At 38.4% G+C, this 17,543-nt stretch overlaps 1 protein-coding gene across 1 annotated transcript in view; it reads right to left on the bottom strand.

The window, feature by feature from the left end:
* Positions 1-7,513: 7,513 nt before the first annotated feature.
* The window catches only part of GCC2 (GRIP and coiled-coil domain containing 2), a 36,587-nt gene continuing 26,557 nt past the window's right edge, over positions 7,514-17,543 (bottom strand). The window contains exons 19-23 of the mRNA XM_015826210.1: positions 17,109-17,326; positions 16,461-16,655; positions 14,423-14,562; positions 10,993-11,194; positions 7,514-9,417 (exon numbers count right to left, since the gene is read on the bottom strand). Of these exons, the coding sequence (XP_015681696.1) occupies positions 9,347-9,417; positions 10,993-11,194; positions 14,423-14,562; positions 16,461-16,655; positions 17,109-17,326 (826 nt within the window). The 3' untranslated portion in view covers positions 7,514-9,346. The remainder of the gene's footprint in view (positions 9,418-10,992; positions 11,195-14,422; positions 14,563-16,460; positions 16,656-17,108; positions 17,327-17,543) is intronic.

The raw sequence follows: 17,543 nt of genomic DNA, 5'->3' as shown, positions 1-17,543 counted from the left end.
GAAATGTACCTTTTAATTCCTCTGCAATCGATAATAGATGTTTTATAGTGCTGTCTTATACAGTAGTGGCCAAAATTGTGGAAACCTTTTGGGAAAAGTGTACTTTTGAGGTTTGATGGCTAATAACACCACTTTTTTTGTAGTAGTACTATAAAATTATATATCAATGGAAAGATAATTTAATCAAGAATGTAATGCAACAAAGTTTGTTCAATTATCTGTACTGTATTCTTTTAAAAGTTATAGCCAAATAACCAGAAAAAGGAAGCACAACTTGCTTAGGTTGATATCAGGTAGCTTTCCTTCATCTGATTGTAGCCAATGAGCATGAGTGTTTAGAGAGCCAATCAGGTGTCATCTTGTTTTGGCAATGAGCCAATCAGATGACAGTAGGATTCAGTTATTGATGTCAAGTATTGAAGCTGAGAGGAGGACATTTGTCAGTGTGTTATGTGATCGCTATCAAGTTGGTTGGGTTTTTTGTGTTCTTTCATTTAGTGAGCTTGTAAAATGTAATAAAATTAAATTAATGGTGCAAAGAGTTGACAGATTTCCCAGAAAGCGATGTAAAATAATATTATTAAGTGAACAAGGCTACAGTTATAAAGAAATTAGAAGAAAAATTGGTGGAAACTTAACCAAAGGTGGCATTTCTACTGTATACTTTTCCCAAAAGGTTTCTACAATTTTGGCCACCACTCACTATATCTGTGTTCATTGAGCCCACTTGCTGGAAATGATTGAGCCTTCACCCAAATAATTTGGAACGCTCTGAAATAAAATGTGCACAGTGCACATGAATACAGGTTCTTTAGTTTCTGAAGGGATTTGAAAAAGAATGGAAATAATACCACATGAGTCTGCAGCGAGCCCTTCAGAGAATTAGCTATGCATGTTGACATTTCACATTGTATTTGAAGGAGTGAAAGCAGATTCATGTGTTTCCTAAAATAGCACTTTAAAAAGGTATGCAGACATATTATGCCCCGCTGAACAAAAATAGAGCAAGATTACATTTAATATATTGACAAAGGTATGTTAGTGATCAGTTTGATTTCCTTTCTGATTCACTGCCAATAAGAATTTTATTTCAGCCAGTTGCCTTGGGAATAAGCAAAACAAAACAACCAAAATGGAATATTGCCCTTTATTACCCCACCCATCCAAATCTATGTTTTTAAAGAATTTATCCATGAAACAAATCTTCAGGATTCACCCAGAAATTAAGTAGTGTTCTATATTGATTCCTGTATTAGTATTAAAGTATTTGTTTAAAATATTAGATGAGCATCCCACAAGCCAAAATATATATTAGCATATAACTGATGATGTGCTCACATTTAGGTAGAACACTGCAATTTTCTTATATCTAAGTGGTTTTTGCTCTGCCAGTGTGACACATTAGCTTTAAAAATATTTATGGCAGTAATCCAATAAGTCTGATACAAAAGTCAAAGTTAAGCAGCGGTGCAGTTTTGGCAACTCTTGATGTTCTTTGGTAAGAATCCAAAAAAACACATAAACCCAACTCAGTAAATCACAAGTGAAACATCAGAACCCCATGTGAGCAAAATATATTGCAATATACTCCATGTCCATCTGTAGCTTCAAATCTACTCTATCTTTAAACATCTCAGGTGCTTTTGATGCATGAGAAAGGCAGCCTGAAAGACTGTTTTTGCTAAGGAGGGCTGGGGCTATTGTTCTTTAATTCCTCCAGTTTAAAGAAGGATCAAGGCATTTTTTTTAAAATGATGCCAGAACTTATACTATTTTTTCTTCCTATCCTAAGATGATGGAAAACATAATGGAAGCCATTTTTGACCACTGTCCAGCTAACATTCAAAGTATCAAATAATCAAAAAGATTTGTGCAAATTCAAAAAGATGTGGTCCAGAGTTACGCTGCTTACTCTATAGTGCATGGAAATGGCAACTTTACTGTTGTTNACACGCTCTCGCACAAGTTGAGCTACGCGTGCACATGTGTGCTGACCTGTGACTCGTGCAAGTTGAGCTGTGTGCACGCCAGCTCATGCAAGTTGAGCTGTGTGCACGCCAGCTCATGCAAATCAAGCTCACATGGCCTGGTTCCGAAGAGGCCACGACCCGATAGTGGGCCACAGCCTGGGGAGGGGGGGTCCCCTGGTCTAGAGGTGGAGATTCTTGGAAGGTTAAGAATTCAATCTTAAGTAGCAACAGATGTTTTCTCTCTCAGGGCTCAAAGAAAAAAATATCTCTAAACTTCACATAGATGTCAGTAATGGCATGTGGCCAGTAAATGCTCAGCTCTGTTCAGTTGCCCTGACTCTACACCAAATAAAGGGATTACAGGGTTGTAAAAAAAATAAATAGAATATTTCATTCATCAGTGTGTAGGTGTTGCTGCTGGACTCCTTCAGTATAGCATTATGTGCAAAAATTTGTCCCTTTATTTGGATTTGTTAGCTAGTGAGCTGCAACTCTTCCTTATTTGGAGATATGCCAGCAAAAGGACTTCTGAATCTAACACAGAGATCAAAATAGTTTCTAAGGAAACTCTGGCAATAGTCCCCAATAAGTAGGTATTGCCATTGCCTGCTTCTTAAGGCTGACAGAGAAGGGCTGGCTACAGGAGAAACAAGAGCCAACCATCACCCATTCACTAAAACAATACACTGAGGTTATAAATACGGACAGGTCTCCAAGACATCTCTTCATGATAAATAAGCAGCTAAAGAACAGGGAAGCTCTTATGTGCTACTTTCCCAGACATTCCTATTGTTGAGTTCAAGTCCCATGACACACACATGCACACTCAAGGTAGACTGGCGTAACCAAACCCCACAGAGCTCCATTAACAGTCTCTACATATACTTCTTTAAAGGATGAAGTGTGAGAAAAATACCTTGCCAGGCAATAGTGATTGAATGAGGAACAAGGTGATATTCAGATAGCTGTGAAATAGCATCAGCCACCTCCTATATAGCTTACTGATTTAGGGCAGAAGGCTTGAAAGCAGGTTAGAAATGTAAAGGGAAATATTGACCCAGCCACCTTTAGTACATCTAGCTATGAAGTTATTTTATGCAAGCAAATAAAGGCAGTACCTAGGACTTCATCCATTCTATAAACACCGAGGAGCAATTTCTTACCACCATCCCAACCCTACCGTAGCAAACAGAAAAAGCCACCAGAGGGTATCTATCTTCCCTCAGCCTCAAGAACCAGCTAAATCACAAGAATGCTTTCTTCAGTGGGAGCCCAAATGAGTAGTCATCCCAGGTTTGAATTCAGCATGTAGTTTGACTTTGAAAATTGGTCTTAGATGTAAACAAATCAATAGCTGGACAACAACAACAGAGCAAGGATGGCAATTTTTTTGAAGTATTTTTTTCCCCAAAGAAATTATTTTGGCCTCTGAGGCCTTCATGGGGCATAGAAATAATATTGCCTTGTAGTTGGGTCTGGGCACTGGAATTTCAGCCTTTGTGTTTTTTGCGGAGAGGATGGTATCTAATACAGTATGTCCATTCCAAATCCTGACAATGCCAAAATAAATAAGCATCTTGACATCATGGTACAAGTTCTGCCCATTTGCACTTGTGTCACAATATTGCATTGAAAACAATTTTAAGCGATGGAATTTGCGCTACAATGTCTCAAGAGGCATTTTTGCCTCTTTTCTTCCCTGTGGTTGACCACAGATGCAAAATAGATGCATTTATCATGATTTGTAAAGAAAAAAGCACAACAAATATGCCACTAAGCAAGAGTCTTGCTACTTGTTTTCAGCAACATGATCTGGGCTTCCCATGAGGCAACATAAAAAGAGCCAGGGCACATGCAGTCCACAACCTTATGACTGCCCATCCCAGCCATTCATAAAGGTGGGCAAATATCACTCTTTAGATGCTGCTGACATCCCTCAACATTGTACTAAATACACTTACCAAGAGTTTGGAGTTCAGCAAGATCCAGCGGTGGCACAAGTTTGTCAACATAAATTCATGACTTATTTTCTGCATGGTAGATTTAGCTCTCCTGTCTCAAACATCACCTTTGCTGCTGTTACAACCAACCTCACCCCTTTACATGCTAGAACATCCCAGCAGTTTTCTCACACTTTATAATTCTACCCATACCAGATGCACTAGTGCAAACCTTTGGCAGCAGTTCATAATGAAGTACTCAGTTGTTGTGTTGTTCTGCTCTGCAACCACTTCTGTTCATCATCTGGATTCACATATAAAATATTTTTGGAGTTTATATTTCTATAGAATATAGAGACTGTTGTGCAAGGCAAAAGAAGCAAATAATTTATTTAAAAAAAACATGGTAAAACATGGGGAACTGTGGCAGAGGGGGAAAAAAGGTTACAATCTTATAATTAAAGATGTCAATTTTGGCAAATCCACTCCCACTTCCAGCACTACGCCAAAAGCCTCAGGGCTCCTTAAAACTCTATGAAATGTTTATCAATAACATTTATCTTGAGCTATCATCTTCAACAAATGGCTGACAGAACTTAAAACTGCTTACTTTCCTCAATGTACTGTATTACTACATTCTAAGTATTTTCTCCAAGTACAAATCACACAGTTGTTTGCATAATTTTAAAACAAAACCTTAGTTTATGTATTTTATTGTATTAGATTTAATGGTTTTTGGGCTCCAAAATTACTCTGGGTAGCTTGAATCTTAAAAGGGTAAAGTAAAATAATAAACAGAGGAAACCATGTATGTCCAGACAAGAGAAACTCCATACACTATGAAAACTGCACTCAACAGGAGATCAGCAGCCACACTACTCCAATGCCTGGGAAAAGTCAGTTTTTAAAGACTTCTGGAACATCATCAAGATAGGAAAAACATGGATATCTGCAGAAATGTTTCCTCTGGCTTTGCATTATAATTCCAAAATCTTCCGTCAAGTTCTGTTTCCAACCACTTCTAAATCAATCTGAAAATTAAATCCATAAAGCTTTTCTTGTGTATCACAAGCTCAGTCCAACCAATTGCATGCTCCTGCAACGGGTTCTGCACTGTGAGAATCTCTAGACCACTACAGTATGACTTGTTTAGATTGAACTGAGCCTCAGTTTTCAGTGCATTTGAAGAAAAAAAACCCCACTTAAAACTAGATTAAGCTACTGGTTAGGAAATGGTTGTACATGTAGCGTATTGGTGACACATATTTTATTTACAACTATCATCTCATCATCTCATTCTATAGCTGAAAGAATCAGGGAATGAGATAACCAACACATGTTTGGACTCCCAGCTGGCGCCTGTGTGACATATTCAAGTTTTTTTCAATGTACAATTTGGTAAATCCACAGGATGGATATACAATCACAAAAGTTTCTACCCAATTCTAATGCTATTTTGTATGATGAATGAAATGTACCTTTTAATTCCTCTGCAATCTATAATAGACATTTTATAGTGCTGTCTTATACAGTAGTGGCCAAAATTGTGGAAACCTTTTGGGAAAAGCGTATTTTTGAGGTTTGATGGCTAATAACACCACTTTTTTTTGTAGAAGTACTATAAAATTATATATCAATGGAAAGATAATTTAATCAAGAATGTAATGCAACAAAGTTTGTTCAATTATCTGTACTGTATTCTATGAAAAGTTATAGCCAAATAACCAGAAAAAGGAAGCACAACTTGCTTAGGTTGATATCAGGTAGCTTTCCTTCATCTGATTGTAGCCAATGAGCATGAGTGTTTAGAGAGCCAATCNAAATGATGCCAGAACTTATACTATTTTTTCTTCCTATCCTAAGATGATGGAAAACATAATGGAAGCCATTTTTGACCACTGTCCAGCTAACATTCAAAGTATCAAATAATCAAAAAGATTTGTGCAAATTCAAAAAGATGTGGTCCAGAGTTACGCTGCTTACTCTATAGTGCATGGAAATGGCAACTTTACTGTTGTTACAAAAGCAATTGTTCCTATCCAAATTGTATAATTTTCCACTGGCCCCAACACTATCCATAATTTTATTGCACCAGCAGAAGATAAAAAGTTTGTCCATTTTTGTGTTCCTGCTTAAGGTTGCCAAGGACTCAGTATTGAAGCGGTTGTCCTAGCATTACTGTTCAGGAGGAGAAATAGATGGAAATTTCTAGTGATCCTGTTGAAAATGGTAAAAGTAGTCCTCGACTTACGATGACGATTAGGATCATTAGATAAAGTAGTTAAGTAAGTTGCATCCAATTTTACAACCTTTTTATGCTGCAGCGATTAAATGAATCATGTGGCTGTTAAGCAAATCCAGCTTCCCTCATTGAGTTTGCTTGTTGGAAGCCCCCTAAGAAGATTGCAAATGGTGATCACATGACCCACAACACTTAGCAACCATTCTAAATATGTGCCAGTCTTCAAGTGTCTGAAGTTTGATTTCTCTCTCTCTTTCTCTCTCTCTCTTCTATTCTTCTGGAAACAGCTTTACATACTTTAAAAATAGCAGCTCAATAAGCTTTTACAAAATATCACATTTTGCATCCATTATTTTAATTTGGAATCCCTGCCTTGTCACATTACCTAAAATCTTTCTCTGTAGTGTAAGATATATTTAAGGCATGTGGATAATAAATTACATTTAAAACTTTTGTATTTTAATATACCAAACATAACAAGTGAAAATGAAAAGTAATAAACAGATATATGCACAATTTATTCACAGTCTGAAATTATTAAAAAAAGATTTGAAATGATCAAAAAGACAATTTCATATTGTCACAGCTATTAATAAAAGTGTGTAGATAAGGAAATAATCAGTAGCAAGTTTTCAGGAACTTGTGGAACTAGTAAACTATTAATGATGGTGCAGATTTTCCTTCTCAGTTTAAGCATGTAATGTACATGACAGGGGACAAGCCAAATTACTGACTTGTGAAATTCACACTGTTTGAAAAGGAAAAGACACATCCAATTCCACCATATATTATAGTGGTTGTCCAATTCCACCATTCTAAAAATGTTTGAAAAGTGAGCTCAGTTTAAGCATATAAGATGTTCCTCTTCAGTAATAATAATTGTGTGACATTTCTTGATCATATCAGAAGTGTCTTTGCACCGACAGTAGGAGAGGAGAAGCTAAGCATTGTGGCTGTTCAGATCCCAACCTGTCTTCGCAGGTCAGCCACGACTTTCATCATCCTGGTCTCCTCAATATGTTGGAGGTCAATGAGCACTTAGTGACAAACTTTAACATTTTAAGCAACTTTCCCTACTCATTGCTCTTCAGATATTCTGTTTTAATTCTTTGAGACCACACTGGCTAAGAATTCTGGGAAAGGAACTCCAACATGTTTAGAGGAAACCAAGATGATGAAAGTCGTGGCTGACCTGTGAAGAAAGGCTGGGATCTGAACAACCACAATACTTAGTTTTCCTTCTCCTAATGTCAGTGCTATCAAGGCTAAGCAAAGAGACTTTTATATGATCAAGAAATGTCACACAATTATTATTACTGAAGAGAAACATTATATATGCTTAAACTAAGCTCATTTTCCAAACACTTTCAGAATCGTGGAACTGGCCAGCCCTATAGCATATAGTAGAAATGTGTTGAACTAGACAACACATAGCTATGGGCTGTGTTCTCATGTTATACTTCAATGATAAAGGATATTTTCTCCTCACTCTTATATCGGAACGTCTATGAAAATTGATGATGACCAACATATTTGGTTGAATAGGCATTTCTGAAATGGCCTTGCCATTAAAATGTCATCGCTTAATGACTAAATATTTCTTCTTCCATATAATAATTACACTATTTTAAGATATAGGATATTCACTGGAGAAAGGTGTTGAATAGGCACTAAATCATTTCAAGAACAGTTATCTACAAAAGTTTAGATTTCATTCACAGACAACTCAGGGCACAATAGCATCAGCAGCTCCTTCATTATAGACAACCAGTATAACCAAGATAATTGTTTCTTAATCCATCTTAGTTTTGTGCTGGCCTCTAGCAGTAACCTATTTGACAGCACATATAGCTGGACTCTGAGGTATTCTGTAAACAGTAAGTTGCCCCTCCAACAGCTTCAATCATATTTATTCAAATAAATGGATTTTAAATTATTAATGGATCTTAAATTTTGTGGGCTCTAAACCCAAGCTTTTATGTATGTCAACATCTTTTTTGTCCACAAAGAAATCCAATTCTGAAGGAGAATGCAGATAAAGAACAAGAATTACAAAGGTAAATCTGAATGTGGCAAAATGGTATCTTGACAAACCCATAAAAACTACATTTCAGTGTTTTTTCTTTGGCTAACATTCAACTTAGATAATTCCGAGCAATTATATTTTGGATTCATCATTCATAGCAAAATATCATTTTTTATCTTTAGATATTACTTAACATAAGCAATGTATCAATGTTTCCTTTGAATGCCAGAAGAACGCAGTTTCCAACTGATTTCTAAATGATGCATATTTGTTTTTAATTTGATTTTTAAAAGTTTGCTCTCAGTCTTTTTCAAGTAGCAATTGAATGGACAATGCAATAATCTGTCAAAGCAATGCCCCAACACAAGATGTATATTATTAGTCTAAAGAATCATTAAATAAGCTTGGGAAAATTCTTGGTGTTAAGTAAAGTGAATGTGCAGAAGACATTCACTTTATTTTTGCATTCAGCTTTCAGTTCCAGAACAATAAGCATTTTAAAGCTCAGCAAAATCTTTTTTTTTTTTTTTAGTTTGGGGTACTAAAGAAATAAAGCTTCGAGCAGCATAGGAAGTCTGTAGTCAGCATTTTCTGTCAATGATAGGCTTACCACAGATCACCAAACTGAATCATACTTCTAGACAGATTAAAAGGAGGAATGCAAGTGGTAGTTCAGCCAAAGTTAATATCCTCTAGACGGTTTGAACTGCAACATATAGAATTCCAGAGCTGAATGTTTTAGAAGTTGTATTGAATCTACTACTGGTGGACAGCAGATTGTGGAAGCCTGCTACTGTTAGAAATTCCAACCCGGGAGGTTTGGAAACATACAAAATTTTGCTCTGTAAAAGTTTACAGATTCATTTGATGAATGACACAGTCACACAGATGGTCTCACCAGTCAATGAAAAGGACAGCTCTTGCTAGGAGGAAAGGTCACTGAAAACCTCCATACCTGCACTAAAAAGGAAGTCAGAAACTGAGACTACAAGACATTACTCCAAGTCCTTCAACAAGTCTTATTTAGAATATTATTTCTTAAATAAAACCAACTGAGGCAGTTGTGGGGAAACCCCAAAGAAGAGTTACCCGGCTATATGCTTCATTCTTTATGGTTGAAATTCTTCCCAGTGCAGCTGCTGATTTTGAATGCAGGAACAGTAAAAACTCATCGGAGTCCTGACCAACTGTGTAAATACGATGCCCATCCAGCGGTCTGGGACAGGCTTTCTTCGTCACCTTACAAAACACAACACAACCCATATTGGTTTTAAATATCCAGCCCCAGATTTAAATGACAAGACATAAAGCCAATTCAATCTTTTAGTAAATTACATTATACTTTTAATGTGCATACTTAAGATGATTAGTATGATTAGAATCACATTAATTACCAATGGTAGGAGAGCTATGTTAGTTAGATACCAGAAGGCATCTGATAGCACCTTTTTTGACTAACACATTGAATTAAAAGGCATCATTTTTTTGTGAGCTGTAAAGATCCAGCAGTTAAGCAAGAAGTGTCAAAGATCTGCCATGAAATAGACACTCTCCTGTTCCATACAGATTGATTGGATAATGATTTTCAGGGCACTTGGTTCAATCTTTTTTTAAATGAATAAATTAAAAAAATATATTGAGAAAGAAAATCATTCTAAAGTTAAATGTTTTGAATAATTTGAACATAAGTAGTCACAGATGGTTTCTTAGAAGCAACAGCTTAAATTGCGCTATTGTTTTTGTTAAATAGTCTTTTTTCAAGAGTGTCAAATACAGGAAAATATGTTGCAGATATGTTCAAACATATTTTCCCCAAAAATACGACCTAGCCATAAAATAAGACCTACCTTATTTTGGGGGGTTCAGGCGAATATAAGCCCAACCCCCAAAAGTAAGCCCTACTTAAGACCCCACCCACTCCGTCCCACCGTAGGTTTTTTGGCAGGTCGGATCGTGTGCCTCCCCCTACCTTACCTGCTGCCGGTTCAGTGTTGCGGCTTGGCTAAACAGTTCACTTGCGGTGGGCTGCAGTTCCCATCAGCTTCAGGAAGCCTGGGTGATGGAAATCTTAGACCAAGTTCCTCGCAGCTTAAGCAATTTGGCTTGCTCAGGGTCAGGTTGGCTGTCACAGGAGGCGTGGCCTGTCCCCGTCCTCCAGCTCCGCTGCACTTACGGGATAAGCCTTCCACGATGGCCAACCTGACCCTGGGTGAGCCGGATTGCTTACAGGGAGAGGCTGCGTTTTGCAGGACGACTACAAAGGGCGTGCGCGGATTCCTGCAACACTGGAGGCTCCAAGCACTGCTTTTCGCGATGCTGTTTTTGGCGTGCGTCTATGTGCACGTTTGCCTCGCTGTTTTCAGTGGCGCTTTGGGGGGATGGTCTATCCCTATTCGCAGCATGGCCACTGTCCAATTGCCACACTGCCTCTCAGGAGGGCAGCGTCAGGGAAGACGGAAAGCAATCCCGCCCACCAGTTCAGCCTGGCTGGGGTGGGGTGGGAAACCGAGTGGCACAAAAAGCAGTGCTCGGAGCCTCCAGGAGCTGCAGGGATCCACGCCCTTTGCAGTCGTCCTCCTGCAATGTGCAGCCTCTCCCTGTAAGCAAACCAGCTCGCCCAGGGTCAAGTTGGCTATCGCGGGAGGCTCGTCCTGCATGTAGGCCATAGATAAAAATAAGACACTCCCCCAAAATAAGCCCTAATGGGTCTTTTGGGCCTAAAATAAATATAAGACCCGGGCTTATTTTCGGGGAAACACGGGTAACATGTGCCCCTTCCTTTAACAATGCTAGTAGCAAAACAGATTCACATACCTTGAGCTATTGCAATAAGTTTTCCTTTTTCTTCTGGGCTTAGTTGCAACATGGTGTCTATCACTGGAAGAAGTCTCTGTCTTTCACTGCCTGATTTTAGAAATATAAACTGCAGCAGGACATTCTTCAAATATTCCAGGTTAGCAACAGATTTCTCTCGTTCCTGGTTTCTTTCTAATCGCCTTATTTCATTTTTAAGAAGCTGAGAATGAAAAAAATAAACCCCAAATAAATATTTCTCAGAATGAAGACAAGAAAGCACAGAATTTATCAGGCCAAGTTATATTAGAAACATAACTCTGAAAACAATATAAGCAGCTATTCCCTGTTAAAAGATTCAAGATAGACTTAATGTAGTGTAATAGTGAGGTCAGGGTCAGTTTGTGGTCCTTGTGGTCCTTCAGGTATTGCCGAATACATTTCTCACAATTCTTAATCATTAGCTATGTGTCTCAGACTGAAAGGAATAAAACTCACATTTCCTGATTTTTCTATAATAAATTCCTACGCACAGTCAGGCAAGGATTAATTGAGCACACCAATGATCCCCAAGAAATCTGCCAGGGACTTGGAATGTTGCATTGTGTTCCTTCTGATTTGTCCCATTTGATGGGAAAATACACCGGCCTCTCTGAGTTGTTGGGGAGATAGCATGTCTATCACTTCTTCAGGCCTCCATGACTTTAATCCAGGCTATGACCTGCAAATATCTGGCCAGCATCTGACACATTTCAATCTATTTCAGGACCATGTCTCAGGTAATGGACTCTGTCAAATGCTTCTATCCCCTAAATGTGGCCTCAAGCTTTTCTTCCTCTTTGGCAGGCCGTCTACTTCCTGAGGTGTCTATGTGGTTACCAAGAGCTGAACAATACACAGAGAAGGGACCACATTTACCTCACATTCTCAGGAACATTAGAGCGTTTTATGAATAGTTCTGTAAACAGACTATACATTAAATAGTGATTATACAGCGCATGGGAAATAAATTAAATAGTTATACTAACTAAATCAGGCATGTCAAACTGCCGGTCCACGGGCCGGATGCATCATACTAAAACTGCGCCCACCCCATTGCCGGCAATGGGGAAAAAGTCATGACACATCATGTGACGTCACGAGTTTGACATGCTTGAACTAAATGAACTAAAATTAAAATCTCTAATACAAAGATTTATATGACAAATATAAATATCTAAATAAAATGAATTCAACAGTTAAGTTTCTCACTAAATCTAGGTCATATTGCAACATATGTGACATCTCTGTTTAGAAATTTTTCAAAAATAGATACCTAACTCATATCCCAGATCTAGTCCTTCAAATTGGGAAAGTGTCTTTCTTTCCAATTCAGAATTATATTTTTTATCATATCCCAGCCAAAGTTATTTTATCAGATGACAAAGTCATCATATAATTCCAGATCATATTGAAAACCTGAACCATAATTGTTTTTAACATATGTATTAATTTGAAACCATAATGGATATTAAACTAGGACTAAATCATGTGTCTTAAAAAAATTCAAACATCGTATGTTGCCAACATAAGAAAATATAATGACCCATCCCTTTTTAAATACCTTGAGGGGATCCCAAACATTATTTGAGGAGTTCAACTTAAAAGTCTGATATGAACAATTTCTCTTCCCTCTTCCATCCCTTCTGTATTTTATTTGCTTATTCATTCACCAGGTTACCTGTGTCCCACTTTTGCCCAACCAATAAAAACTTCTAACAAGAGATCCCAATATGCAAAAATAGGAATTGAATGAAGGATGCCATGACAATAAAGTGTGTGAATTGTTGTGTGCAAATAGAATAAAATATCTTTGTCATTGTGTATCTCACAATGAAATTATGTACTGTCCAAAGTGCACACTACACACAAGAATGACAAGTAAAAACATACATTATATACACACATCCTTCACATTCTATTCATCATTGCACTGCCCCTAATATTGCACTTCAATGTTGTACTATATAATAGTATTTAATATGTTTACAGCTCTGGGATAAAAACTATTTTGCCTATTTGTCTTTGTTTTTATTATCCTGTACCATCTGCCAGATGGTAATAGTTCAAAAAAACAATGTCTGGGATGAGATGAGTCTTTAAGAATGTTTTGAGCTTTCCTAAGACAGCAGGAACTGTACAGTTCATCCGGGGGGAGGGGGAGGGGAGGGCAGCCAATAATTCTCTGGGCGGTGGTAATGACCCTCCAGAGTGCTTTCCTATCTGCTACTGTGCAGTTGGCAAACCACACACAAATGCAATAGATTAAAATGCTCTCTATGGAGCAGCGGTAGAAGGTCACCAGCAGTTTTTCATTTAGTTGTTGCTTCCTAGGAAGTCTCAAGAAATGTAATCTCTGCTGGGCCTTCTTAACCAATGCTACAACATGAGCACTCCAGGTCAGGTCCTTCTTTATGATAACACCCAGAAATCTAAAGCTGACCACCCGCTCCACATGGTCTCCACTGATATTCAGGGGCTGAATGTCTGATCTATTCCTCTTATGATCTACTATAAGCTCCTTGGTCTTAGTGGTATTAAGAACCATATTATTGTCCCTGCACCACAAGAGCAACTGCTCCACCTCATCCCAGCAGGCAGACTCATCCCCCTTGGAGATAAGCCCCACCACTGTTGTATCATCTGCAAATTTAATAATAATATTGCTGCGATGAGTGGGGGTGCAGTCATAAGCGTAAAGGGTGTAAAGTAGAGAGCTCAACACACAGCCCTGTGGGGAGCCAGTGTTGCCTAATCTAACCCTCTGAGAGCAGCCAGACAGGACGTTCATAATCCAAAGGCAGATTGAATGTGAAAGTCAAGAGGTTTAAAAGTTTAGACACCAGTGTGTATGGAAGAATTGTGTTAAATGCAGAGCTAAAATCTACAAAGAGCATCCTTACATAGATTCCCTGCTGCCCCAGATGAGTCAGAGCAGTATGGAGAGTGACTATGGCATCCTCTGTAGATCTTTTTGCTTTGTATGCAAACTAGTGACTGTCAAGTGTGTATGGGAGGCAGGACACAATGTGCCTGAAGATCAGTTTTTCAAAACACTTCATGATAATAGAGGTGAGTGCCACTGGTCTATAATAACTGAGACTGTTAATAAAGGATTTCTTTGGCAGTGGAACAATGATGGAGGCCTTCAGACAGGATTGAATAGTGGACTGGGATAGAGATCGATTAAAAATCTTGGTAAAGACCCCGGCCAATTGGTCTGCACAGTCTTTAAGCACCCAGCCAGAAATGCCATCAGGTCCAGCAGCCTTCCTTGAGTCCACAGTTCTCAAGGTACTCCTCATCTCATGCTCCTCTACAATGAGGGGAGGGGAGGAGAAGAGCAGAATGTCATCAAATTCACATATACCTTAAATCTAAGTTGGAGCATGGTAAGTATAAGCCTACTAACCTTAATTTGTTCCATTAGGATAACATTGGTTGCTTCTGACTCACGAAGTAATCCACTTAAATGATCAGCACTCTTTGATGTTGTATTTAACTTCTGGACCAACTCTTGTTTTGTGAACTCTGTTTCCCATTGTGGAGGTTCTAAAATAGTTTACAAAAAGACAATTTCTGGTTAGCTCAGTACATTTTTTTAATTATATGGATTCTAATATATGGATATAACCCCAAATTATATGCATTTTACACTTATCTTTGAAAGTTTTAAAATCCAAATTTTCATTCTCACTCTTGCAAACAATATCAAAAACAATCCCCTTTAAATTTATGAACTTTCAGAATGCTAACCATCCGTTGTCCATGTATTACCTAATTTATATTGGTCACAATTGTTAAATTAGTCAACATTATAAAAATAATGTATGAAAATTCTACATCTGTTTAGAATACTATCAATTGGCACCATCAATTTAAGAATAACGGAGATTTGTAAGACAAAGGTACTTCATCGCAAGCTGGAACTTACATGGAGTTTTTTTCATTTCTTTGCTTCCCTGTATCTCTAGCTATAGTGCAATGTTTCCCAACTATAGCCATTTTAAGACGTGTGGACTTCAACTCCCAGAATACCTGGGAGTTGAAGTCCACACATCTTAAAATGTTTAAGGTTGGGGAAAACTGCTTTAGTTGAAGATGCAAAAGACCTTCAATACAAGGTAGAATCAAGATCACACGAAGTATTAGTACCACTTTATAAAACCCTAGTAAAACCACACCTGGAATATTGCAACTAATTTTGGACACTATACTACAAAAAAGATGTTGAGACTTTGGGAAATGTTTAGAGAAGAGCAATTAAAATGATCAAAGGCCTGGAGACTAAAACATATGAAGAACGGCTGCAGGACTTGGGTTTGGCTAGTCTATAAAGAAAAGAAGAAACAGGGGCGACATGATAGCAGTATTCCAGTATTTGAGGGGCTGCCACAAAGAAGAGGGGAGTCAAACTATTCTCCAAAGCACCAGAGGGCAGGACAAGAAACAATGGTTGGAAACTGACCAAAGAGAGAAGCCACCTGGAATTAAGGAGAAACTTCCTAACAGTGAGGACAATTACCCAGTGGAACAGTTTGCCTTCAGAAATCATGGGTGCTGCATCACCGGAGGTTTTTAAGAAGAGACTGGACAGTCACTTGTCTGAAATGGTATAGGTTCTCCTGCTTGAGCAGGGAGGTCCCTTCCAACTATCCTATCCTATCCTATCCTATCCTATCCATTCCATTCCATTTAGAACCTTGCATAATGAAGGGCTACTTTGACAAAAATAGCCAGGTCAAAGGCCTTTCTCCAAATTTCAAAAGAAGCCCAGCAACAGGAGCATTTGAACATCTATGGAGAACTGTAAACCAGGTTATTCCCATAGTAATATATAACCCAATGATTCAGAGGCAGAATAGCAATTAGTTCTGTCCATATCTCTTAATAATTTGTCTACTGGTTATATCAGTGGTGGCGAACCTATGGCACGGGTGCCAGAGGCGGCACTCAGCGCCCTCTCTGTGGGCACGCATGCCATCGCCCCAGTCCCAGGTCTTCAGGTGGGTTTTATAAAACCTTTTCGCTTTAGGCCTCCACCGCCATGTACACACAAAAAAAAGGTTCAATCAATCAGTCAATTTCAACTTCAAGCGGGAAAAAAAAAGATCTTGCAAAGTTGCAATTGATTGATTGAACTTTTTAGTCCCACCCAGTCTGCCGTTACCACTGCAGCCACGCCCACCCAATGGGCCACACCCACCCAATTGGCCACACCCACCCAGTGGGCCACACCCACCCGGCACCCGACCATGCATAAGTGGGTTTTGGGTTGCAGTTTGGGCACTCGGTCTCTAAAAGGTTCGCCATCACTGGGTTATATTTTAAATGCATAGTAAATTATATGCAATTTGTTGCTGAGGTATAAAATATTTCTAATGAATGATTCTGGTAATATGCTAGAAATAAACTCTAAACTCCCATGACCCACTGTATAGCCATCTTACCAAATTTCATTTCTGGAGTATTGAGAAGCTGTTCTAAGGATGGCACATAGGTACTGGCAGAAGATACAGACTCTGCGTCAGTGGTTTCCATCCCTTCCCCTTCTTCTCTAGTTACAGCATGCACATCAAGAAGAGGAAGGTCAGTGCTCCTTCTTTCTCGCAAACTTTTGGTTGGTAGATTAGAAGGAGCAGAATCTGAAAAAAAATTGAATAGAAAACAATTGAGACTATTTTTTGAGTTACAAGAGCATTATAAAATTATATAATAAAACAGCATCAAAAACACCAAGTTACTCAACAGAGCTGCTCCCCAATATTTAAGACAGAAAATGAAAAACTAATCATTTTTGTTGCAAATGAAGCCATTGCAATAAATTATCAATTATACAAAGTAAATTACTCTTTGAGATACCTCTAACTTTGCTACCTGGTGTAAACTGTCTTCAGCTGAATCTTCCCAGACCATAATAAAGTAAGTCACTTGATTTAGTGACAAAAATTAAATTTCACCTTAAAATCATTTATTTAAATGCATGTGACTTACTAAGAGAAAAATCTTAATTTAAATTTAGGCACATGAGTATGATGGATTAGGAGGTAGCCTAGTTTGATTCCCCCCCCTCAATGAATAATGGATCACTAGCTTACTTTTGGTACTTGGCTCACTTTGGAGTTGAAAAAGTTGGGTTTCAATTTTAGACAGCTGCTGCTGTAATGTTTCCACTGTCTTTCTGTGCTCCTCTTGCAGATGTCTGACTTGATCACGGAAACTATTCCGAAGAGCTTCATTCTGGGCTGTCAGCTGATTCACAGTCTGTGCATGTTCTGACTTTATTACCACATTTTCAGATTGTATTGTGCAAAGTCTGGAAAAAATCCCACCCATCCAAGTTTCAATATTAGAAAAAGTAATAAATGCTTGATGCTAAGACAGTGGTTCTCAACCTTTTTAATGCCGCGACCCCAACCGGTCGTAAGTCGAGGACTAAACCGGTCGTAAGTCGAGGACTAAACCGGTCGTAAGTCGAGGACTACCCAACCGGTCGTAAGTCAAGGACTTTCCCTGCCCGGGAGCGCTGAGCA

The sequence above is a fragment of the Protobothrops mucrosquamatus genome, unplaced genomic scaffold, assembly GCF_001527695.2.
Source record: "Protobothrops mucrosquamatus isolate PMUCROS unplaced genomic scaffold, P.Mucros_1.0 scaffold3007, whole genome shotgun sequence".
NCBI lineage: Eukaryota > Metazoa > Chordata > Lepidosauria > Squamata > Viperidae > Protobothrops > Protobothrops mucrosquamatus.
The sequence above is the reverse complement of the archived record's forward strand: the minus strand, read 5'-3'. Positions and strand labels throughout refer to the sequence as shown.